The sequence below is a fragment of the Eutrigla gurnardus genome, assembly GCF_963514095.1.
Source record: "Eutrigla gurnardus genome assembly, chromosome: 7".
Taxonomy (NCBI): Eukaryota; Metazoa; Chordata; class Actinopteri; order Perciformes; family Triglidae; genus Eutrigla; species Eutrigla gurnardus.
Genome location: NC_139921.1, coordinates 17,254,420 through 17,278,023, shown reverse-complemented (window position 1 = coordinate 17,278,023; position 23,604 = coordinate 17,254,420). Strand labels below are relative to the sequence as shown.

The 23,604-nt window shown below is 43.1% G+C and overlaps 3 protein-coding genes across 4 annotated transcripts; 1 reads left to right on the top strand and 2 right to left on the bottom strand.

Annotated features, from left to right (window-relative positions):
• Positions 1-613: 613 nt before the first annotated feature.
• prox2 (prospero homeobox 2) lies at positions 614-7,544 on the bottom strand (the record flags this gene model as incomplete). The annotated part of the gene is made up of 4 exons (XM_084013310.1): positions 614-781; positions 2,340-2,534; positions 3,958-4,096; positions 5,956-7,544. 4 exons carry the CDS (start codon positions 7,542-7,544, stop codon positions 614-616), a joined length of 2,091 nt encoding a protein of 696 aa, XP_083869436.1.
• A 2,419-nt stretch (positions 7,545-9,963) lies between these two features.
• Positions 9,964-17,290, top strand: dlst (dihydrolipoamide S-succinyltransferase). Its single transcript, XM_084014269.1, has 15 exons — positions 9,964-10,088; positions 11,000-11,033; positions 11,144-11,183; positions 12,427-12,488; positions 12,596-12,670; positions 12,826-12,881; positions 13,059-13,167; positions 13,268-13,438; positions 13,609-13,694; positions 13,831-13,928; positions 15,410-15,540; positions 15,930-16,003; positions 16,108-16,191; positions 16,312-16,479; positions 16,645-17,290. The coding sequence occupies exons 1-15, from the start codon at positions 10,026-10,028 to the stop codon at positions 16,777-16,779; spliced, it is 1,386 nt and encodes a 461-aa protein (XP_083870395.1). The 5' UTR covers positions 9,964-10,025; the 3' UTR covers positions 16,780-17,290.
• Positions 17,291-17,642: 352 nt separating this feature from the next.
• rps6kl1 (ribosomal protein S6 kinase-like 1) lies at positions 17,643-23,054 on the bottom strand. 2 transcript variants are annotated; one of them, XM_084013437.1, is made up of 12 exons: positions 22,955-23,054; positions 22,154-22,256; positions 21,840-22,013; positions 21,433-21,557; positions 21,058-21,150; positions 20,927-20,974; positions 20,416-20,548; positions 18,914-20,347; positions 18,746-18,835; positions 18,487-18,569; positions 18,270-18,365; positions 17,643-18,160 (listed from the first exon to the last, which is right to left on the bottom strand). In XM_084013437.1, the coding sequence occupies exons 3-12, from the start codon at positions 21,973-21,975 to the stop codon at positions 18,050-18,052; spliced, it is 2,349 nt and encodes a 782-aa protein (XP_083869563.1). In that variant the 5' UTR covers positions 21,976-22,013; positions 22,154-22,256; positions 22,955-23,054; the 3' UTR covers positions 17,643-18,049. The 2 variants fall into 2 exon arrangements, with proteins under 2 accessions (XP_083869563.1, XP_083869564.1); XM_084013438.1 differs by lacking the exon at positions 22,955-23,054 and adding an exon at positions 22,759-22,787.
• Between the last annotated feature and the right edge of the window lie 550 nt (positions 23,055-23,604).

Sequence of the window (23,604 nt, the reverse complement as noted above, 5' to 3'; positions counted from 1 at the left end):
TGACCTTTTATACATGATAATAAAACCCACAACAGTCACTTGCATTATTTCCACATGCACATTCTGTCAAAGCTAAAAGTTAAAAGTTTACAACAGAATTATAGAACATTATGCAACATAACAACAACAACGCATGTACATTTACACAACACACACACAGCTGTGAAATGAAATGGAATCAAAAGCAAACTAATACTGACAATAATTGCTAAAAAACAAAAAAAAACTCTTCCTGTTCGGCTAAATCAGGCTAAAAATTCATAATATTGAAAAGAGTGATTACACTTTGTAAACATTTTTACACACCTACAAACTCAGTAACTCTCTAAATGTGTTGAGGCAGATTATACAAGTAAACACTGAACAATAGAATATAAACCACAAGAGCACTATGAATAATTGCTTGATCGTATAAGTAGAACATACAGCATTTTAGACTATAGGTAGCATATTAATATTTAAAATGGTGTGTCAGTGTGTCGTTTTTTACAGATCTATAAAATGATTATTTATCCAACATCTACAATTCACCTCACTAAAAATGCACTACAAGAAAGGATGAAATAATACTGTCGAGTGACTCCAATTTCTGTTCTAATTCTCCGCTTCGGGCCTATAAGTAGGAAGATGTCTTGAACTCGTCCGGGACGTCGCTGTCCAGTTTACAGATCACCTTGTAAATGGCCTTTTTCCAAGAGGGGTCGGAGTCTTTGGCTGCAGAAATGGCACTGTAAAACTCATGCAAGGTGATCTCAGAAACCTCCAGGAATCTGTCTGGAACCTGTAAAAGAGCGACACTCATAAGCCGGGTCAATCTAGTTAAAAGTTAAGAGTTAAAAGACTCTAATAGCAACCAAAAAAAAAGTACTTCATGTGGTGCTGTTACACGCATACTGAGCAATCTGTCTTCAAGACCTGTAGCGCAGTTCTTCAAACACTCAAACTGATGAAAGGGAGCTCCTGTCTTTGTTCTCTGCACACATACAATAAATGCAATGCCTCGATCATTAGCTTTCATTTATATGCCTCTTTGATTAGCTGCTCTTGTTTTCTTGAACCTGAACTAACTGCCGGTGTGCTTTCTTCCCAGGTATTCTCTCCAGCACTGTGGGGGCCAGGCAACAAAGCGTGATTATGAATCCCAGCAGGACTGTGGAAGATGCTGGATTAAAATGATTTGCTTTAAGGTTTTTAGGTACAAACATAGACATGATTGCGGTTATGGCTAGTGGGAGCCACCCGTAACTACAGCGGGGTCCATGAAAACACATCAGATGCAAGGGATGCTGGGAGAAAACCGCCCCGCAGGCCTTGTTTCCCATCCACTGACCAGTTAACACAACAAGTTATTTTTCTTTCCCCTCATCTCCTGACACAAAAGCATCCCTGGGAAAGGAATGTCTTGGTCCCAAGGTAAAGAAAACGCTCCCGTCCCTTTCCCACCAAACGGCCGTCTCCCTCGGAATCCACAGCGTCTTTCTCAGCATTCCGCATCAGTAGCAATCTCAGTCTCGCTCAGGCGTGCTGGTCCTCTAATCCTGAGTTGTTTTAGTGGGATTTTGCGGCTTCCTCTTCCCACAGTTTGATAAAGCATCACTCTGGAGTTTAGATAATGACTGTAAAGGCTGGCCAGCCACAGGTGCAGTGTGACACACAGGTCAGTGCACGACATACGTGACCACAGCCACATGCTGACAGGAGGACATGCTGCAGCAGGTTAGGAACAGCTGTGTCAACTCTGATGTTTTAAAGGAATAGTTGGACAATATTTGGGAACTATTGATTCTGCTCTCTCATGTCTCACAACACGCCTGCATGCACCTCCCACATCCCTTAATGAATGTGTCATTTGTTTAGCCCATGCCAAAAGCACAAATTCAGGCAACTGCTTAGAGTTTGTTTTTAAAAAAGGGTTAATTTGTGGTACTGGTCGGTGGATTTTGTTACCTTCAGACAGAGCTAGGCTAGCTGTTTCCCTCTGTTTCAAGACTTTATTAAGCTAAGCTAAATGGTGCCTTCATACAGAACCGTCTGAAACGAGAATGCCGGTATCCATCTTCTCATCTAACTGTGCCAGAAAACGAATAAGCGCATTTCCCAGAAATATCAGTGTTTTGTTCTAAGATATAGAGTCTATTTCCTCTTATTAAATACATTTAAAAAAATCACGATTCCTGGATTCATTTGTGAAGCTGGGATTCAGAATAGAACTGAAACTATGTTCTTCCAATTTAAGAAAAACTTTTTTATCTTCCAGTAGAATGAGAGCAGTACCACTTTTGGCCGACCAAACTGCAAACTGCAACAGAAAAGAGGAATGACTAGTGAGTAACACTTACGTGGAAGTCATTGGCTTTATTGTAGTGCATGTTCAGTGCCCGGAACAGCTCTGAGTCCCTGCTGACTGTCATGTCTTTGACATCACTGATGCCATCAATGATCGCCTGGCGGGCGAACTTCTCCATCTGGATGTAGTAGAACTCCCTGAAGTTACTGAACCACTTGATCAGCTGAGAGGTGATGCAGCGGTTGAACTGGAAATGGAGAGAGTGAAAAAAAAAACTTAAACATTTTTATACATTTATAGAAAAATGGTAACCAGAGCCCCTGCATTGACAATAAGCTCCAGCTGAACTGTCCTTGATCAAAACAACCTTTGAAGAAGGAAAAGAAAGCAGAGATCATCCTTTTCAGGACAAACTAAATAGGTAATTCAATTTGAGCATACCGAAATTCAAAAATATAAGTCTCCATGCATTTCAATTAAAAATCAAAAGGCCGTCTGATGCGTTTGGCAATAACCACCCATTCCATAATTGACTTAAAACAATCATTTGGTACCTGTAGGGCAAAATGCCACCACACGGCATCACTCTACACAACATTAATTGCTCTGGGCTTTTCCCACCAATGTCTGGGGTGAAAAAACATCTGTCAGGTCTCTGTGTTTCTAAACTCAGTCTTGACATTAGTCCTGTTATTCTATCTCCTCATCCAGAAAGACAGAAAAAAATGCCTAAGGGCTGGGCAGGCATCAAAGACGCTTCTTCTCTCTGGTGTGGTGGGTGAGAAAGCTGCAGCATAAGGACAGAAGGAAGCTTCCCTCTCATTGACTCGGGCTGATAGGATGGAATCAGACACTGGGATTAGGTGCTCCTTTGTTCAGTGCCACTTCCCACCACAGGATTGTAAGCAAGGAGGAGATGGTCGCAGGGCTGCAGCAACAGCATCCTCCCCCCTGACCCCGGGGGTCAGAACAGACTGAGAGGCAGGGGGCCCATACTGGCTCAGAGATCCAGGGCCACGGCGGAAGGAGAGGAGATAGGAGGAGAGATGGAAGAGAAACTCGAGAGAGAAAATTGGACGGGAGGCAGTATGAGAGTAGGTATGAGAGGGAGCTTGTAACATCAGCAGGAAGGATGTGCCATTCCCATTAGAAAAGGATAAAAAGAAGGATGTGGCGATAAAAAGCATGAATCAGAAAAGCTAATGACAGGAGACAGATAAGGAGACAAGAGGGAAGACAAAAAGAGGAGATAGAAGATGAGGCACGACACGAGCCCAAGGCCAAAATACACAGGATGTTGTGTTTAGGGCCAGCTCATCGCCGCCTGGTTGCTCCCGCACAAGTCTAATACCAACTCTCTGTTGACACTCAATAGCAATGCCTTGCCTACAGAGTCCTTTGTCACTCCATTTGCTGACTGGAGTGGCTTTTTTAAAGAGAGAATGCCCCTGTATCTCCCTCTGCCCCCAGGACATACTAGCAGCTCAGTGGCTTTGTTATTTAAACCCTCTGCGTTTTTGTTTCTCTCCTCCGACACACTGCTGATTTTTCTGTCCCAAACACACACTGACAAGTAGATACCGGCGGGTTAAACGCAGGACAAACAATCCTGCAGGTCATTTGACACGTTAAATAAAAAAGTGCATTTTTAAATGTAAAAAAGAAATTACCTTGACATCAGGGAAGAAGGTTTTCAGCACATTGGAGCTGGGGTAGCGGGTGTAGAAGAACATCAGCTTTGCCTTCTTCAGATGGCTCGGGGTGAGACCCTCCTGGATGTTCACATTTACGTTAAGGCCGAAAAAAACACTGACAATTAAATACAACACACATCATACAGTCCTGTGTTAAGTGATAGCAGACCAGAGTATTGTGTTGCCTCAATCTTCAGCTAAATTGAATTTCCCTAAAGAACAGCTCGGCATTAGCCAGGGAGTCAATAATGACCCTAACATGTGCTTATTGGCAAAACAGAATTACGAATTAGATTAGGGATTTTTAATTAGAGAGCGAAGCACTTCATGCCTGGCAGTTAAGACAGCTTGTTTTGAAATGTTTTGAAAAAAGGAGACGATTTCTGTGACATAATTAAGTTGCTTTAAAGACAACATATGTTGCAATTTTTTTTCTACTCAAAACGCAAAACTATAAAATATAAAAAGGTAAAAAAAATAATATATTTTTTAAATAGCTATTTTTAGGTTAAAGGTAAGCAATTCGAGCAACATATATAACAACATATATTCCCTTTATTAACAATATTAATACATTCAATACCTTCACAAGCTTTCCCCTATGGCAAGGAAGATGGTTCGGAGCATTTCCTCTGTAGTCCATCACCACGCCTTAGGTCATGATATTTCCTTATTAGGTCACGACGCCATATTTATTAGGGAACCCTACCTTTGAAATACGGAAGTTGTTAAAAGATGTATGTGCTATTGTTCAAAGAGAAGCAGAGCTCTTTGCTCTGTAAAGATAAAGCGAATCCTGAGAGGCACCACATAATATTCCTCTCTAATGCCCCGCGACAAGAGAATCAACAAAACTCAGCACTTCTGTGACTATTTTAGGATAATTTACCTTATAAAGGAAATAATTAAGTTTAACTTGGGCTAAGTACGCTAACATGTAGATATTGCTCGAATCATATTTATGGATGGATTTAAAAATATATTTTTTAAAAATCACACATTTTTCATCCTGAATAGAACAACTCATCCTTGAGGCAAAAAAAAAAATCTGTCTTCTTGCACTCTATTTCAATCATGTACATTCTGGCAAAGGTATTGAACAACAAATGCTCAAGACAAGAGCTCAAGTGTTATGGTAGGAAGGCACTTTTGGTTTCCACCAGCACTCAGATGTGACCTTTTAGATGCACCCCTATCACTCTGATGATGGAGAAATAGATCCTGCACCTTTTCAAGTCTGAAAAAACAACGCTTCCTGAAACAGAAACCGAAGCTTTCTCTGCCTTTGAAAAATTGTCTTTTGTTCCTGGCCATTCTTATCAAAGCCTTGTATTCCTTTTTATTTGTCTTTTTCTAAACTTAAAGTCATTACTCGGCTCAGATTAAAGAAGATGCTATAATTTTCTATGGGGTTAGCGAGATCAAAGTAAATATTCTCCTTGAAGTTTGTTACTGAAACTGCCCGTGCTGCAATGAATCTCAGCCAGCCATTGTTCAAATGGAAGAGCAGAAATGCAGAGAGTTAGATAACAAAAAAATAAAAAGGTAAATATAGTATGTATACCCATGTATTATGCATGTTATGATTTATTTGTATCATATCGCATTTTTATTTCCTGTTAAGCACCTGGTATTGCAATTTTCCACGCAGGGCGCTATATATATAAAAAATGTGATTTGATTTGATGAGATATGATCAAACGTACCCTGCCGTAACGAGAATAGTACAGAATAATCTGATGTGACATAAAGGCTTTCACTACAAATTCTGTCAATTTGTGCAACTAGATTTAGTCTTATGTAAATAAAATGTTCAATAAAATCTATAATAGCTGTTTTGTCATTTTTACATCACTGCACTTTCAACCTACATATATCTAAAGCAAACATTTGTCTGTTGTCTCTATTTTTTAATCATCATAATTAAACAAAAGAGTTCTAAATCCTACATCAAGAAAAAGCAAAAAGCAAAGCCGTCTGGCTATTTTTTTTTTTTTCAAGTGAAAGGATATGTTGAGCGACATGTAGGGATTTCGTTCCGCCATGCTCTGCAGTTCACTGCACTCCAGCTTGACATGAGGGAGACACAGATTGTCCACCGTCACTGCCCCCAGGCCGGAGGCACGAGCGTGGTGGCCGAGGTGGCTGGATGTCACCTTGGACCTCATGGCGATGGTTTCCCAGGGCAGCTCCACTGAATCTGGGGAGGTCCTGTCCATAGATGGGGGCATGCAGGGGAGACCTCCGAAGTTGGAATGGGGCCCGTACTTGAGAAGATGCTCGAGGATCTGACTGTCGTGCAGGGGGGTGCTGTAATTGAACTGAAAGGGTGTCTGGTGCAGGGGAAAGGGCCTCTTCACTGTCGGGGTGACTGAGCTCAGAGGGGTCACTGGCGGTTTGCGGACCACCAGTGACAGCGCCTCCGTCTGGTCCTGCGGGCTTTGACCCTCGGAGCTTTCGTAATACTCCAAAGAGCGGGATTTCAGTGCGGCCTCCTCGGTCTGGGGCTGTTCATGGGTGGAGCCGGCCTGCTGGCCCTTCCTGTCGGCACCCACACTGATGAGCATCTCTGGAGATGAGCACATGCGCTGCTGAGGGGACAGATCCATCCCCGTGGAGGACGCCTTCTTGAACACCCTGTCCACACAGTCATTCACAGCCCTGGAGAGCTCCTGCTTCAGGGTGTCCTGCAGGTTCTGACTCTCCCTCTGGTGTACCAGATAACCGACTACTTTCATTCGGTCGTTACAATCTGCCGTCACTCTGTCGTTCTTCCTTTCAAAATCATCTTCAGTACTCACGTAGCGTGACTCTGTGCTCTCCTCCAGGGTGTCGTGCTCGCCAGCAGCTTCTGTCTCAGCCCTGTTGTTGTGTTCGGGGTCTTCCTGGTTGTAAACTTGAAGGAACTTTTCCTGGAGCTGACGCAGGAGCCTTTGCATGCTGTGGAGCTGCTCTTTCAACTTGTGACATTCCTCATCCTTGGTGCAGTTGTCACTGCTGCTGCTTCCAGGTCTTCTATTTGCCGGTCCCCCGACACTGTGCTCCTGATGCTGAGGTAAGCGCTGCTTGCGCTTGTTCTCCCTGTACGCTTCTCGGGCCTCTCTGGTGTCTCTAGCGTCTGTGTCAGACCTCTCACTGTCCCCATGCTGCCTGCTGTTGGGAGAGCTTGCCATGACCCTGATAATGTTCTCAACTCTGGCCCTCTTGGCCTGCAGGTGGTCAGTCATGGGATGCTCGCCCTCCGGGCTGGCTCCTGTGGTGACGTGACCACTGGGGGAGGCAGCTTCCACCGTGCTGTCCTTTGAGGAGACGCTGCACTGGTCCTCCGGGCCGGAGTCAGCGGCAGCGGAGCCGGAAAGGTAGAAATGGCTTTCATCTAGTGCCCTCTTGTTGTGGATTGTCTTGCGGAGGAGCTGAGAGATGATGGATCCACTGGAGTACGAGGCCAGAGGCTCGTCGTACATGCTCCTGCGGAAGCAAGGCAGCATGACATCAGGTTTTTCGTCCCCGAGGCAGCCTTCACTGGAGTTGTGCATGTTCTGGTCGGGAAGACTGAGGTTCATGCTCAAAACTGGTTATAGGGCTTCGGCAACACACAATGCACAATCAGAGTTATGGGAAAAGCAAGAATCTGAAAAGACAGAAAAAAGTAATACTGTTAAGATGAAGAATAAAATAAATTGTACTTAAATAAAGCATGTGTATTGTGTATTTTTTTCTTTTACATTTTAAATTAAAAAAATGTTTACATCTTTAATGTTTTTTGTCTCCCTGCCTGTTCTTGAACAGCATTCAAATAAATATTATGATGATAATGTTATGAAAATAGAATGTAATGTTTTATGCTATGTAGCAAAAATATAGTGTGTTATTTTGAGAAAAATCTAATAGATAAAACATTCACATATAATTCTGTCTTTTTTAGTTAATCTCTGAAATTACACTTGTCATTTTAAAATGTCCAGGTTAACAAGAAAATGTGTTATTACTGTTATATATGATAGAAAATCAAAGAACTCCACATTATTTGCCGGATCCTCAGTTCTCTAAAAAAAAAAAGAGGTAAAAAAGAAATCCTTGATCTTATGCAATAAGGAAATGCCTTCTTTTGTATCATTTTATCTTGGGGTTGTAATAATGGATAACACAAAAGATAAAAAGAGCAACTGTAATATACCCATGAAAGGTAAATTCCAGCTTCTGAAAGCAACAGACCGCCGCGCACAAGAAACGGCTCTGTGTATACATTATTTACAAGAGAAGTATCATGAAAACCGCTTCTTTCTGGTCGTCATCTCAAGGAACAATCTAGAGACGATCATGGTAAAAAATAAAAAGAAATGTAATGTGCCATTAACTGATTCTGGTCACTGGCTTGGAGTTTTTTTTAATAATATTTCCACATGATGGGATTCAAATGCATTGTTCAACTAATTAAAACTATACAAATGGAACAGATGGACTTGAGAAGACCATATTCTACTTTATATTTCTATGTTAGACAGCAGATCAGTCCTTTATTTTTCAACGTATTACTTGAAGTGTAATTAAACACTATCAGAATGACCAGACTCATTTAATATGTAAAACAATTAACCTACTAATTGCTTTACCACAAAGTTTGCAATAATTTAATAATATTATAAGTTGATTGTAGGAGTAATTTCAATGTTTCCTTTACGCTTTACAGTTTAAAAATGCCCTGCAATATAATATTCACAAATGGTCAATTAGCTGATGCTCACTGCCTGAAGAACAAAACATTTACAAACAATTTGTAAAATGTGTAACTAATTTATGAACTACACAGAATCTCAACAGGCAAACTAACTATAGTTACAATAAGTGAAACATTCAATAAACACTTGAAAACTCAAATAAAAAAATTAAAAAAAACTCACCAAACGTGATTCTAGTGGTCAGCTGTATAGTAAAAGCATGCGTGGGTGTCAAAAGCACCTCTCATTAAAAACCATTAAACTCGAGCGATGGGTTTTTGAAGCGGGCTGAGCTGCAGGCGTGCACTTATTGGGCACTCTCCTACAGGGCTGCAGTCTAAACGCAGTTCACACAGACAGGCTGAGCAGCAGTGATGGGACCTTACCTGTTGCGCCGGGACGTGCTGCCGAGCTGATGGCCTGCGCAGACTGTGAGTTGGACAGTAGGAGAGAAGAGTCGAGGCATCAGACAGAGCTGGGGCGTGGCCATGTGAAAGCAACGAGGTGGTCGCTCATCAGCCACATATAAGTCAAGAGGAGGAAAGTATGTGCGAGGTGTGGGAGTGATGGTCTGGGCTACTCTGAGTGGTTGAAAGGTGGGTGATGGTGAAACCTACTGAATTACCCCCCAAAATAAAAAAAACTGCTGCCAGGAAATGTGCATTCATATTGACAGGTCAATAATTCTGATGTGCATCGATGAAAAAATGGAAAATATTTGCAATATTAATTTTATCAGTCAATTATTTTATCTGTCTCCAAAGGGCAAATGGCCCAGAAGTGAACAAGAGCACAACATTGCACACGTAAACCCAACCCACAGACTAAAAACTAAAACCAAATGTAAAAGTTTAATGTTGAAAGGAAATTTAGGAAATAAATTGTAAAAACAATTATATATGTTATATTTAAAAAAAAGTAATATCCTCTATACTTTCTGCAGCATATTTTAAGGTAATGGCCTACCCCAAGACTAGCTTTGCCAGTTCTACTCTTATATGTTTTTTTTATTGTTAGACGAATGAATCGCCTTGGCCTATCTTATCTTATCTTATATATTATATTATATTATATTATATTATATTATATTATATTATATTATATTATATTCAATGTGATGACAGGTGTACCGTATTAAGATTGTTAATTATTTGTCAGTGACCAGTCAACAGTACTGTAGAGTAGGGGGGGACCATATTGAGGATTCCCCCCTCCTCCCCTCCTCTCGGACAACTTGGTTTATCCCACAGTACTTCCTCGACTCTTCCGGCTTGTCAGTGTGACCGGAGTTCCCTTCCGTTGACAGGCTGCTGTCACACAGCCACCATGTTATCCCATTCCCGGTGTCTCAGCAGGAGTTTTGGCCGTTCCTTCTCCGCCATCCGCCAGGTAAGCTACGAGCAAGTGAAATGTTGTCCGTGCTACTCGCGACAGGACTCCTCCGTGTCTTTGGCTGCGGGCCAAGGCGCAGGTCATGTGTGTTCAGCTCTACTACAGCTAGCATTAGCATTAGCTGTAGGCCACGGTCAGGCCGTAACATTGTAAGCCAAGGACAGTATGACACTCTCCTCCACAAGTGTTTGCTGCACTATTCAAGTTCAGCAGTGTCCTCTGTGTTGGGTGCCTCTCGGGATTTGACATGAATGCTGAAGGTGCTTGACATAAGCATTACGTATTTTTGTCCATATTCAGTTAACGATATCCAGTTATATTTTTGTAGCTAGCAAGAACATGCTAGCCACATTACAGTTATAAACGGGTAGGTTGCCTGGGTGCTTCTTGTTGTCATGATAAGTTCATATTGTGCTTTAACAACCCCCAGTTTAGCTAACTTAATGGAAGTATTTGCTTTAGTGTTTTTTTTTTTCGTTAAGCGTGTACATTTCTGTCGCTGCGTTAGAAGCTAAGTAAGCAAAGTCAAATGTCAGCAAAGTCCTGTCAGGTATCACAAGTCCATTGTCAGCTTGTCAGTAGGATTCACGTTATGAAGATTCACAAATAAAATGTACTTTCTGTTTGCTGATGCAGTTCTTATGTTAAACCAGGTGTGCCAGAATAATGTATAAACTATGTCAAAGGGTCTTCCCGTTAGAGTGACCTTTGACCGACAGCGCCGACTTATCTCTCTGTTGTGACTCCATTGCATTTACGCACAAACACACTTCTTTGATTTTATTTGTCACTGTTATACCTAGTTATTGACTTCCATGGCAATGATCCACGTGGTTATTTTTCTGCATTATACTTTGCGTTTTAAAAGTTGCAGACTTTTTGTAATTCTTAACTGTATCTTGTCACAGGGGAATAATGCATTAGCCCGACGGGCCACGGCAGGTATGTGTGGTCAATGTTAAACCACGAAGTCTTCCAAATCCAAATCTATGCTTCAGAATAGTCTTACTGCAAGGAGTTATAACACATTGTCGTTTTCCGTTTTCTTACAGCTCTGTCAGCTAGCCATGCTATCACTTTGAACAACACTGTGTAAGTACATGAACTCATAAAAACACTGATCTATTTTAAAAGATGAGCAACTTTACTGTCAGAATTGACGCATACCATTCACACCGTGGATCAAAGGTCAACGTGGGCTAATATGTGTCATAACTTTGCCTGTCATGCACTGTAGTTACCTTTAAATGTCAAATATTGGGAATTTTGAACATCCCACAAAGCACCAGGAAATACATTATAAGAAAAAAATAAAAAGTATACGACGTAACAACAAACCTGCTAAGAGAGGGCCACCCTCTAAAACATACAGCAATTTAATCTTTAAGATCGTCACTGTAAGCCATACACTCCAGAGTTGGCCTTAATGGAAGAAAAAAAGCCATTGCTTAAAAAAAAGAAAAATATCACGCTCTGACTCTCCCATTTCCCTTTATGTTAACTCCAAATGTGTTCTTTTTTTCTTTCTTTGACCTCCTTTTGTGTGTACCATATTCTTTCCATTTTGTAATGTATAATAATGGATTAAATGGCGTTCTGTAAGAAGTTGAGAGGTTTTTACGACTTTTTTTATAAATCTTTTCGGAGGATAATTGATAGCATCAGATCTTATTTAGGGACTTCACGAGGGGGTGAATAATATACACACACCACTTTATTTTATTGTTTTTTTAATTTCACTTCATTAGTTTTGACTATTACGTCCCTCTCCCTTAGAATGCTTTCCAGCTTTTCCAGGGGAGCCACGAGGCATTCCAAGGCCAGATGCAATATGACAATCTAATGTGGTCATATCGCACAGCCCTACTACTTCCTACCTGTACTCTGCCAGTGCACTCATTGCGCGTAACCAGAGTCTTCTGGCTAGGCAGACAAACTGTCCCAATGCTCACATGCTAGCTAGACAGCTCTGAGTACCAAGAATAGCCATTGTCCTTGCTACCATTAATTTCAATAATGTTTAGGTGTTTTCGTACATGAGAATGAGGTAGTTGGATGTGGTTAGTGATGAAAACGATGCGCCGCACTCCTCTCCTCTCTTGTGGACTCGTCCTCCAGCAGTAGTCCGGCGTCTTTGTGTGTTTCGGGGGAGTGTCTTTGGAAGGAGATCTAAAGGGATGGGCTGTGATTTTAATTTTTTTAATTTCGGAGGGAGGCCTTTTTAAATCTAGCTCTTTTGCACTCTTTGGTGATTGTTTGTAAATACAAAATAGTTTGGGGAATTTTTATTATTTGTCTGATTTATTTTTATTCTGGGTTGTTATTGTTTTTTCAGAAAATCTGATCCCCGTTCCAGCATCTTCCAAATCCAGTATTTCAGGACATCTGTAGCCCACAGTATGTTTGAGCGTGCATGTCTTTGATTTCTACATCTGAATATGAAGCATGACCACCGATGTATGAAGTGAAGAAATATTTTTCCTTGACTTGTATTTGTTCTACAGGAGATGAAGTTGTCACAGTCAAGACCCCTGCGTTTGCAGAATCTGTCACAGAGGGGGATGTGAGGTGGGAGAAAGGCAAGTCATTTTTATTAATCAACATACATTAGATGCTTCTGTTTTAAACCTGTAAAGGACAAACGGTTACAGATAGTCGATGTTTCTAATACAGTACTAGTCAAGTCACAACTTGGTTTGAACTCTGATGCTAAAATATAGCTTTCTCCTTACAGCTGTTGGAGACACTGTCGCAGAGGATGAGGTGGTGTGCGAAATTGAGACTGATAAGGTAAAACTAAGTAAATGTCGTACCAATTGACCATGTTTGTGATTGATAGCTGTTGTGCTTTTCCTCACAATGGGAAAGCCTTCATAGTGTCGAAAATATCCTAGCATCATTTTTGCTTTTTGCTTTTTTAAACATACAATTATTTCCAGTCTTTTCCTTTTTTGTTCTGGCCATTAGACGTCGGTGCAGGTTCCAGCTCCTGCTTCTGGGGTGATCGAGGAGCTTTTGGTCCCTGATGGAGGGAAGGTTGAGGGAGGAACTGCCCTCTTTAAGCTTCGAAAAGGAGGTCTTAAGTATTTTACTTTCATTGAAAAAATTCCGATATTGATAGTTAAGATAATACTTTAAAATCTGTTTTATTATAACTGTAACCTCTGGTTCTGCAGCTGGTCCTCCCAAAGCCGCAGAAGCTCCAAAAGCCGAGGCCCCGGCCGCTGCAGCCCCTCCACCACCTGCTGCTGCTCCTCCACCTCCTCCCCCATCAGCTGTGGGCCCCATTCCCACCACTATGCCCCCTGTGCCACCTGTGCCAGCACATGCTATGGACACCAAACCAGGTTAGTTGTGATGAGACAGACGGCCTGTGTCATGTGAGAACTGTTTTGCTTGACATCTGTGCTCTTGACCTCTAGCTTACATGATTAATCATTGTAGGCAGTGACTTTCACCAGCTCCACTAAACCAATATCTAGAGATACTAACTGCTTCTTTCACGTCTTTCTCATAGTGTCGGCCATCAAGCCCACTGCCGCTCCAGCTGCACCAGTGGCTCAAGCTGACGGAGGGGCGAAAGCAGCCAGGACAGAGAGCAGGGTAAAGTGTAAAAATTACCACCACAGCTTAATAACATTTAGAAGTATCTGATGACTATAAGATTTGTTTAATGTCTAGTAGAGTAAGCATTCGGGAACTTATTACTCATATTGATTATTATTTTTATTTGTTTTAGGTTAAGATGAACCGCATGAGACTGAGAATTGCCCAGAGACTGAAGGAAGCCCAAAACACCTGTGCTATGTTGACTACGTTTAATGAGGTCGACATGAGGTAGGAAATTTGAAATGAGTTGACCTACATTAAGACCTCAAAGCTATTTTAGATTTAAAATGTGAAATGGGCTCTGCTGCAAATTAAAGCCACTAAAGGAAAAAGACAGACACTTTAGAGTTAGAGTGTCCAGATCAGTTTAAATGTCTATAAACATGTTTGTACGTGTGCTGAATGTTTACAGTATGAATACTGTATGTCAACAGCCAAAACAACACTTGCACAAATGGTTATAGATTGGAAACTGCCAAATTGGAAAAGCTTTTTGAAACCAGATATCCTCTTAGACACTGGAATGTAAATATTTGGTCGTAATGCCATCTAAAACGAAGATAAGAATTGCTAAAACAGGTTTTATTAATTTACAAGGAAATGTTGTTGTCTGCACTTGCCCCCTGTGCTGAAGAGGACACTTTGAGGATTTCTTTCCCCGCAAATGTGTGGTGTCAGCTTTCAGCTATTCAGGGTTTTCTATGTATCCTAATTAGATTGACATTGATGGTCTGGAGGAAGACTTCCCATGCAAGGGCTCATCTGGAGCCGAAGGAGCTAGTCAGAGCAGGAGGCTGGAGCATCTGTAGGGGCCCATAGAGACCTGTGCTCTGAGTGGAAGAGCTGCCTCAACCGATATGGGCTTTTATGACAGCCCAATAAGATTTACAGGCTCTAGAAAGTGAAGATTTTTATCGCTTCTTCTCTCCTTTCTCGGAGAGTCTGTGTCTTGGGAGGGGCTAATTATGTTAGCGGCGAAACCCTAGAGCTTCAACAGGGTTAGAAACAGGAAAACAAACAATTAAAAAGAGAGATACACGAGAAAAATGAGCAATGATGAAACGATTAGCGGGCCAGTTTCAATAGCTTTAATTCACCACAATCTGGAACGGCATTCTTTTATAGCCGTAAAATAAAATATCTTTAGTTTGTGATTATATCCTTAGTAGGTTTAATATACCTTAAGGCTTCTAATTAAATGCAGGATAAGCTGTTTTATTTGTTTAACTTTATTTAACCAGGAAAGCCCTTAAGATTGAAATCTCTTTTTTGAGGGATTTTTTATTTTAGCTAAAACATGTCATAAATGTTTTTAATTTACATAATTTCTTATTCTATTTGTTGGAAACTGTTGATTTTGTATGACAAAGCTCTAACCAGCTCAGTTCTGTCCAAAGCTAGTCTCTCATTATTGGCCTATTGAATTTCAGTGATCCAGTCATCTCAAACATAAAATTATTTCTGTGTAAACGCATTCTTAAATAATTACTATAATAAGTACCTCTATACCTTCCATGTTTTGTAGAAATGTGTAGTCAAATCTTGCTAATCTTTTAGGCCCACTGATTTTCTATTTCTCCTTTATTTATTTATTTTAATGACCCCCATCAAAGTTCAGTATTCACTATCCTATAGGCGTCCACTGTGCTTATTACCTTAATGCTAAATTGTTAGTTGATCTATGTATTTTTTTTTCTACTCCTCTGCAGCAATATCTCAGAGATGAGGAAGACTTACAAAGATGCCTTCCTGAAAAAACACAACATCAAGTTGGGCTTCATGTCTGCTTTTGTGAAGGCTGCTGCCTACGCTCTGGCTGAACAACCCGCTGTCAATGCCGGTAAAGATTTAACCTTAGAAGGCTGAGAAATCTCACTTTCTGTATCTGTTTGACTATGTCTTTACATGCACGAGTCACCGCAACGTGTGTGGTGAAACGTTTCAGTACGTTTCATTGCCCAACCTCAAAACCAACAGTGACTTATTTGCTGCCTTCAGACCATCCTGGCATATTTAGTGAGACCACAATGAAGCATGGGGGGGGGTTCTGTATCGCTGGCTTTGACAAATTTAAATAGTCTGTGGGTTTCATCTTTCAGCTTTTTGCTTGCATGCAACAGAAAATGGCACTCGTGAAAAGGAAATGAATCTTGGTAGAAGATATAGATATAGTTTTAACCTGTATTCATGTTACTTCTGCGTGAAATGTTCACATTTTGTGTTTTTCAGTCATTGACGACACAACCAAAGAGATCGTGTACAGGGACTACGTCGACATCAGTGTGGCTGTGGCCACACCAAAGGTGAGACAAGCGCATAATATTGTACCGCTAAGTGTGATTGCCTGATAGCCCAATTGTCTGCAATGTGAAGGGCAGACAATTCAGTCATCTAACTTCTCTCTCAGGGTCTGGTGGTTCCTGTAATCCGAAGCGTAGAGGGAATGAATTTTACCGATATTGAGAAGGCCATCAATTTGCTGGGGGAAAAGGTAATACTGAATTATGACACATTTGAAGTCATTTGTTTGTAATCGTTTTTCTTTGTTGTGGTAAAGAACGGTTCTTACCTTGTTGTACTCATCATGTGATTGATCTCTTTGTGTTTGTAGGCCCGTAAAAATGAGCTGGCTGTCGAGGACATGGACGGAGGAACTTTCACCATCAGCAATGGTGGCGTGTTCGGGTCCATGTTTGGCACACCTATTATCAATCCACCCCAGTCTGCTATTTTAGGCATGCATGGCATCTTTGACAGGCCCGTAGCAGTCGGTGGCAAGGTCTGTTCCTCAATATTAAATATACATTTACATAAAAATACACAAAGGCAATGTATTTAGCAATATAATTGCCACATATGGCATCAGATTTGCTGCATCAGTCAGTATTCACTTGTATGAGTGTTTCTAATCTTACATGCTTTAACTCTGTTTCTTTGTGTTTAGGTGGAGATCCGTCCCATGATGTATGTTGCCCTGACATACGACCATCGTCTAATCGATGGAAGAGAGGCCGTCACTTTCCTGCGCAAGATCAAGTCTGTGGTGGAGGACCCCAGGGTGCTGCTCCTTGACATGTAAATCCTTGTGCACTCCAGGCCAAAACAAACAAACCATCCTACGCGGCTGTTCTCACCTGATGGAACATTATGTAACTGCAGGTGTTGATGTGTTGTTGTAATGGTAAAGTAGAAGAAAAATTAGATTTATGAGGAACAGTTGAGTTGTGCATGGATGTTTGTAAGGCTGGCAGTGATAAAAGGGTTGGTGCTGAAATTTCAGGGTCTGGGGTTTCTGTGGCGTCACTAGATCAAAAAAAATGTACTCTTATTACTCATATGCTCCATATGTCATTTTCTACATACATATGAAAAAAAGTTCTGAGATGAATTACCAACATAAACTACATAGTTTTGTTTCATTAATTGGGTTGAGAGAAACATGAACACATGTTGGGTTAGAAACCAAAAATCCTCTGAGAATGTGTGCCATCTGTTTTGCAAAAATGAGGACAATTCTCATGCTGTGTAAGAGACTATTTAAGAGAAAAAAATAAAGTTTTAAACAATAAAATCTGCATTGCTCCACTGTAGCATTTGTTTTGGCTTTTTTTGTGTTTTCATACTGACAGGACAGCTAACTCTACAAGAAGAGACCGAGAGATACTTTGAAAATCAGTTCATCCACAGATAATGGAGAGATTCAAATTAAAACCAACAGAAAGTTAGTTAACACTTAACTTCCATGAACTTGTCACCTGTCTGTATGTCGGTGGGTTGTGGAAAATCAGTCGATAAAAGGTCTTAACTACCTTAATTAAAATCCCACCCTCTAGTTATGAACTCAAGTCTTAAGTCTTAATATGCACCATGCCTCATCTATTCAGCAATTGCATACAAAGGCCTCAACAATGAATGAAATGCTTGGCATTGAGAAGAGTAACAATTTATTGCCTGATGTTCTTGTTTTTCTTAAGTATTTAATGGTGAACAGTCCATTACATTTGAAATGATCAGAATTTAGTCTAATATGGTGTCCGTTTTCATGCATGACGATAATATGCATGGTGACTATAAAATTTGAGCATACCAAAATTGCATCAATGGTACATTTAATTACCATCATATGAGTCTCGGAAGTAAAAAATAATAAAGTCATTCAGTGCTTTTGAAGGGTCATCGTTCACTAGTTTTGTTTATTGTGTCATTTTTCTTTGGGAAGCACAAAGTGCAAAGCAAACAAGCATCTGGTGCTGTATCCGTTTTGGCCCCACGAGGACGCTTGGTTCCGGTGTGCCGCTTCGACTCCCAACGCGGGACGGAGGGGATCGGAGTCGAAGCAGTTGCACCTGTTAGCAGCTCAGTGCCTTCCAGGAGACGCTGCTGAAGAAGGGATGACACTTGATGTCACTCACGCCTCCGCCTCCAGAACCCAGGCGATAGCCAGCATCAAACTGAAGCAGCTGTGGAGGAGCGCAGCGGAGAGTGTACGATTAAACCTTATCATATGACACTGAGTGTATTGAGAACAGAAGCCTTGCCCACGCGAGTGTTTCAAGCCTTAAATCGAACCTCGGTGAGCAGAGATGCAGCCGCGGCGCTCAGGTGGTTGGGGATGATCAGCTGGGTGTGGGAGTGGATTCCTGCTGGGTGGAGTTGCCACAGTGGCTGGAGGCACAGTGAGCAGTGTGTGTGAGAAACCGTGAACCCGATGCCACAGCTTGCAGAAATGGTGCAAAATGACAAATTTGCAGACTTTAATGAGAATGACTGTAGAGCCTTCACTTACCATTCCTGTTAGGAGTTCAAACAACAAAGCCCCAAGGCTCCACCAATCACAAGCCTCGGTGGCTCTGGACACGCCACCAATTTCTACCAACATACAAAAAAGCTGAGTTTAGTTGTATTCATGCAGAATGTTTCTTCATATTCCCCATAGAATGTGTTATTCAGTGGAAAGTGGGCTGACTTAATCTTGTCACTAGGTGGCAGGGTACACCAAGGAACCACCACTGGGTTCAGCTTCCAGATGCAGTAATATGTTTTACCTGGAGCGCAGTACATCTGTTCCATGGCTGTGGAGCTGATCTCTGACTGAACCTCGCTCCACTGGCCGAAAAACGTCAGACACACCTTTCCTGTGAAAACATCAAAAATCAAAGCTATTGCAGTGTTCAACCACAGAATCCTTCAGATAACCGATCTGATGAACTCACCGTTGCTAGTGAGCAGAACATTTCGAGGGTTGAGGTCCCGACACAGGATGCCTTGCTGATGCAGACTCTCCAGGGCCAGAAGAATCTGAGCCCCCCAGATGCGCACCTCTGCCTCTGGAAGCCCCCAGCAGGTCTGCATGGCCTTGTCCGTGGGCCTGGAGAACTTCACGGGTAAGCGAGGCAGGTGGCACCAGCCGTCCACCTCTATGATCTGGTCTTCCCCCTGCCCCTCCGATCCTTCTGATTTCAGGAAATCATCCACATCCTCTCCGCTCCTGTGGGACGGGGCTCCTGTAACACCAGAGGAGAACCAGCCCACAAAGGATCGCTCTTTTCCAGATGCCTCCTTGTCACCGGGGCTCAGCATTTCACAAGCCTCTTCTACACCCTCCCTTGCCCCACTGGAGCATGTTCCCTCTTTGTACTTCACCCCTGAGAGGGCCAGGGGGACCCCCGAAACTGTCCCCCGTGTCCCTGCATTGCTGTGGCAGACGGAAGCAAAGGGCCTGGAGCTTTCCATGTCTGTGTGGTCAAAAAATACTGCTCTGTCTGTGCTCCTGATGACAACCATGCCATTGCTTTCCTCCATGGTAGGACTGCTGCTGTCCAGCTTCACGTCTGTAACCACGTCTGCAGCGTCCCCGCTCAAAACGGAGCCTTGGTGGGAGCCATTGGTGTCCCACGATGCCCTGCCACGGATCTGGGTTTGGCAATGGAGAGGAAGATGCAAAATGGCAGGCGAGGAGCTCAAATCGCCGTTGGGTGATCCTGCTTTTGTGAATGAGGTCTGATTTGTATGAGGTGGCGTTTGTCCTAGTGTGCTATTTAAATGACCGTCGGTCACTGCATAGGGGTTCGTCTGCTCACAGTTATGGGCTGGATCCGCAGCTTTCCAAGCCACTTCGAACTCGGAGCTGCACTCTGTCAATCCCATCCCAGCCTGATTTCTACGGAGGTCCGACATGACATCGAGGGCTTGGCTGACGCGCGTGCATGAGAGAGGAAGAGCAGGCTGTCCCTGAGTTTCACTGGAGTGCAAGCACAAAGTGGGAGCTGGTGGATGGATGCGGGCGTTGACCGGCGTCCTTGCCGAATTCAGAGTTAGCCGGTCAAGCTTGTTATAAAAGGAGGCCGCGGAGCGCGTGTTCTGCAGGCAGCCCGTCTCCTCGATGTACGAGTGAGTCCCGCAGCTCTCCAGCCGCTGCTGAGTCTCGTCCCACGAGGTGGGGAAGTCCGTGTCGGGGCTCTCGTCGCTTAATTTCTCCGGAATCCCTCCCGTGCCCCCTCTGCTGTTGTGCTGGTAGTCTGCGCTGATTGTGGGCGAGGTGTAGCTGGCCTTCATCTTGTTGCTGGGCTGGCCAGAAGTAAAGCATTCTGGGTGTTCCTTGGCCTTCTCGTTCCTCAGCTTGTGCAGCTTGGAGAAGAGCCTCCCACCTAGGACAATCAGATCAGATTCTTAGAAGCTTGAAAATCCACCCGACGCGGAGGATAGAGTAGCTCACCTTTGATATGCTCAAGATGCAGGTACACGGCATCTTCGCTGACGTAATATCGTAGCAGCTTAACCATGTATGGCACCCCCTGAGAAATGATGGTCGGCTGATCCCGGCTCTCCCAGCTCGACTTGACCAGACTCTTCAAGAACACACACACACACACACACACACACACACACGACGACTGTTAAAAGAAAGACAAAGGACTACGTGGAGATCTGTTACCATGCCTCTCTAGTGACTGAAATTTGAGGTGCACTTGCAGTGACTAAAAAGGGGAGAGCTTTCAGGCGGATCAATGCTGGATGATACTCGGAGACAGGAGCTCCTGCTGACTGGTCTGCCACAGTATATAAGTACTGGCTGGCTGCCAGGCGACAACCCCTAAACATTCCCGCTCTCAGAGGATGGATGTAGACACGTCTTTAATTTAAATACGTAATAGACAAGAATGCCCAATCATCTCTGATTTTCTTCAGTGTAGAACTATACATGTGGAAGAAAAGCTAATACTCACCTTTACAACAAACGTCTCCTTGTTGACCATACTTTGGACAATCAGGACCTGTGGAAAACATCAAAGAGTGTCAATACGCAAATCCCAACACTTATATGGCAACACAGAGGTAGTAAGAGTTACAGTCTCACCTTATCGGTCACCCCCACCACCTTACACATCTCCAGATCCTCCACAGGCGAACTCAAGTGTCTGATTGGACGGAATCTCAGGCTGCTGTAACCCTGGCGATGGAAGCCACACAGGGTGTTAGCGAACAACATGGACACACGTTTGTTTTCCACATTGTTTGAGATCAATAAGGCGTATTGTGAGGGCAGACGGGCACGTATACGGTAAATGTTCTTTTACGGTCTTTGACTCTCAAAGAGAACAAGCTAGGAATGCTGACTTCTCCGATATTAGTCAATTATGCAATGCGTCGGAATTGCATTCACTGTACTTTTAGAGCAAATGAGAGGCAATAAGATTGACTTTTCGCAAATGATAGTAAAAGATTGTCTGACCCCTAAATGAGAGCTTCCTTTCCCCAAGTTGTCCTGCAGATGTGTTATGAAGATTTCTTCAGCTCTCTTCAAATACTGGGTTGTCTTCCTCTTTACAGCCTCCCGGCGTTCCTTGTTTGGGTCCACTGCAAAACAAAAATACAAAAAAATACTGTAGTGTGTGAATTGAATCAGCCTAAGAGATCCAAGATTTGATCCAGGTTAGGGATTGGTTTGGGGTTAGTGTGGGGAAAATGTCTGACCAGCAAGGAAATCTGTATTTAACCTTTGGTTTGTGACTTCCTCTTTTTATTCTGGTCCACATGTTCCCATCACATGTCTTCTGCAAACACGCCTCTTCAAATTCCCCATTCACAGTATTGCACGGCATTAACTACCAGCGTGAAACGCCAACGTTTTCCACTTACACTGAACCCCGTTGAGCAGCAGGTCTACCCCATTCTTATAGTAACTGAAAGCTGCCTCGTAGTCCTCGTTGACCTCGCTGTCCAGTGCCATGCGGATCTGCTTGGCCGCCTCCACCAGGTAATCTCTCTTTGCCATCGCTGCCTTGTTTTGGACCCCTCGAGGACCAGATGGGCCTAATCACAGCATCAAAAGGAAGACATGACTGCTGGACTTCATTCAGAAATGGTATACTCGAGTTGCCTCGTTAAATGAGAAACTGAAAGCGGATCTTAAGCAGTTGTAAGTGAATCCTATTGCGGCTCTTGGGACTCACCTTTGCTCCCCCTGCCTTATCAACAGCAGGACACATCGCTCTCTGTCGCCACTGGGCCTTCAGTGACTCCAAGGTTCAGGTCTGTGGAGCAGGGCATGGTCAGCTGAGCCCGGGGAAACAAAGAGTTAACCTCCACAACAAGCACAGGAAGTGAGTACAAGCTTGCTCCTTCTGTCGCCGATGAATGGAAAGAAGCAGTGTTGCAAACGTCCAAGATGACAGGGAGATGATTCAGAGCACTGAGGCACATTATTGCGTAAATGTTGTAGTCATGCATCTCTATTATATTACACTGCAGAGGGTGTCGCCTCACTATATTATCCCAATAATCTAATACTTACATACAGTACATGAAGACACCAACCACACACACCAATACAAATCACATCAAGTGAATTATTTCCAAGGGGCAAATACATTCCTCGCTGACACAGATGTTATAAATAAAATCAACACATATTATGCAATTAATCGAAGCTATATTGTACACATGTGTAGGGAGGTTAACGCCGGCTGGTAAACCTGCTATTGATGCGAGACATAATGTTTCTTTGCCCTGGATTCGGTTGCAGACTGAAATACAAACATCACACGCGTATACACACCCCATCCTGGATACAGTCATGGAGGCGACATCGTCTAAAGGAGTGTTATGAAACACACAAAGCCATCTTCGGTCTCCTCCATCATCATCATCTTCTCAACACGCGATCGAATTAGCGATCCACCATGACGAATAAATGAACAAAATAATCGCGATGAAAACACGCACACGCGCACACGCGCACACGCGCACCGTACCTGGTGTGAGGCGAGCATGCCCTGGAGCCTCCACCCTCAGCAGCAACAGCAGCAGCATCAGCATCAGCAGCACCCCGCGTCTTCAGCAGCGCGAGCGCACTCCTCTCATTAGCGAGGGAGGAGCAGAGCTCAGGCGAGGCCTCCGATTGGCTGAGTATGATGTCACTTTAGGGTACCATCTCACACAAAGCGCCCACTTAACCCGCCTCTCATCCTGGCAGATGCTGGTCCGTTTAAAGATACAGTACTGTTTTTTCGTGTGGACTGGTGGAAGGCCATTTTTCAACCCTTGATTTTTACTTCCAAAATGGATTGCGTTTAGCTTTTAGTAGTGACTATCGATAGCTATCATATGATATGATATTATAAAATTTAAAAGTCCAGGATTTCTTTAGTGTTTCTCATCCATTATGTATGCAGGGAATCACCCTGCCCAGAATCCATAATCTGCTGGGTCTTGGTGCCCAGTACCAGATGGAGCCAGGCTCCGGTCACAGCACAAAGCACAGTCCTTAACCCCCCAAGGGAGGGCCAGTTTACAGAAGGGGGTGGAAGCTCCATCATGCAGCGGGATGGTGGGAGAGGAGGGACGTATCAGGTACTGCAATCTTATCCAAAAAGCACTAAGGGAGGGGTCTGGTTTAGATTAA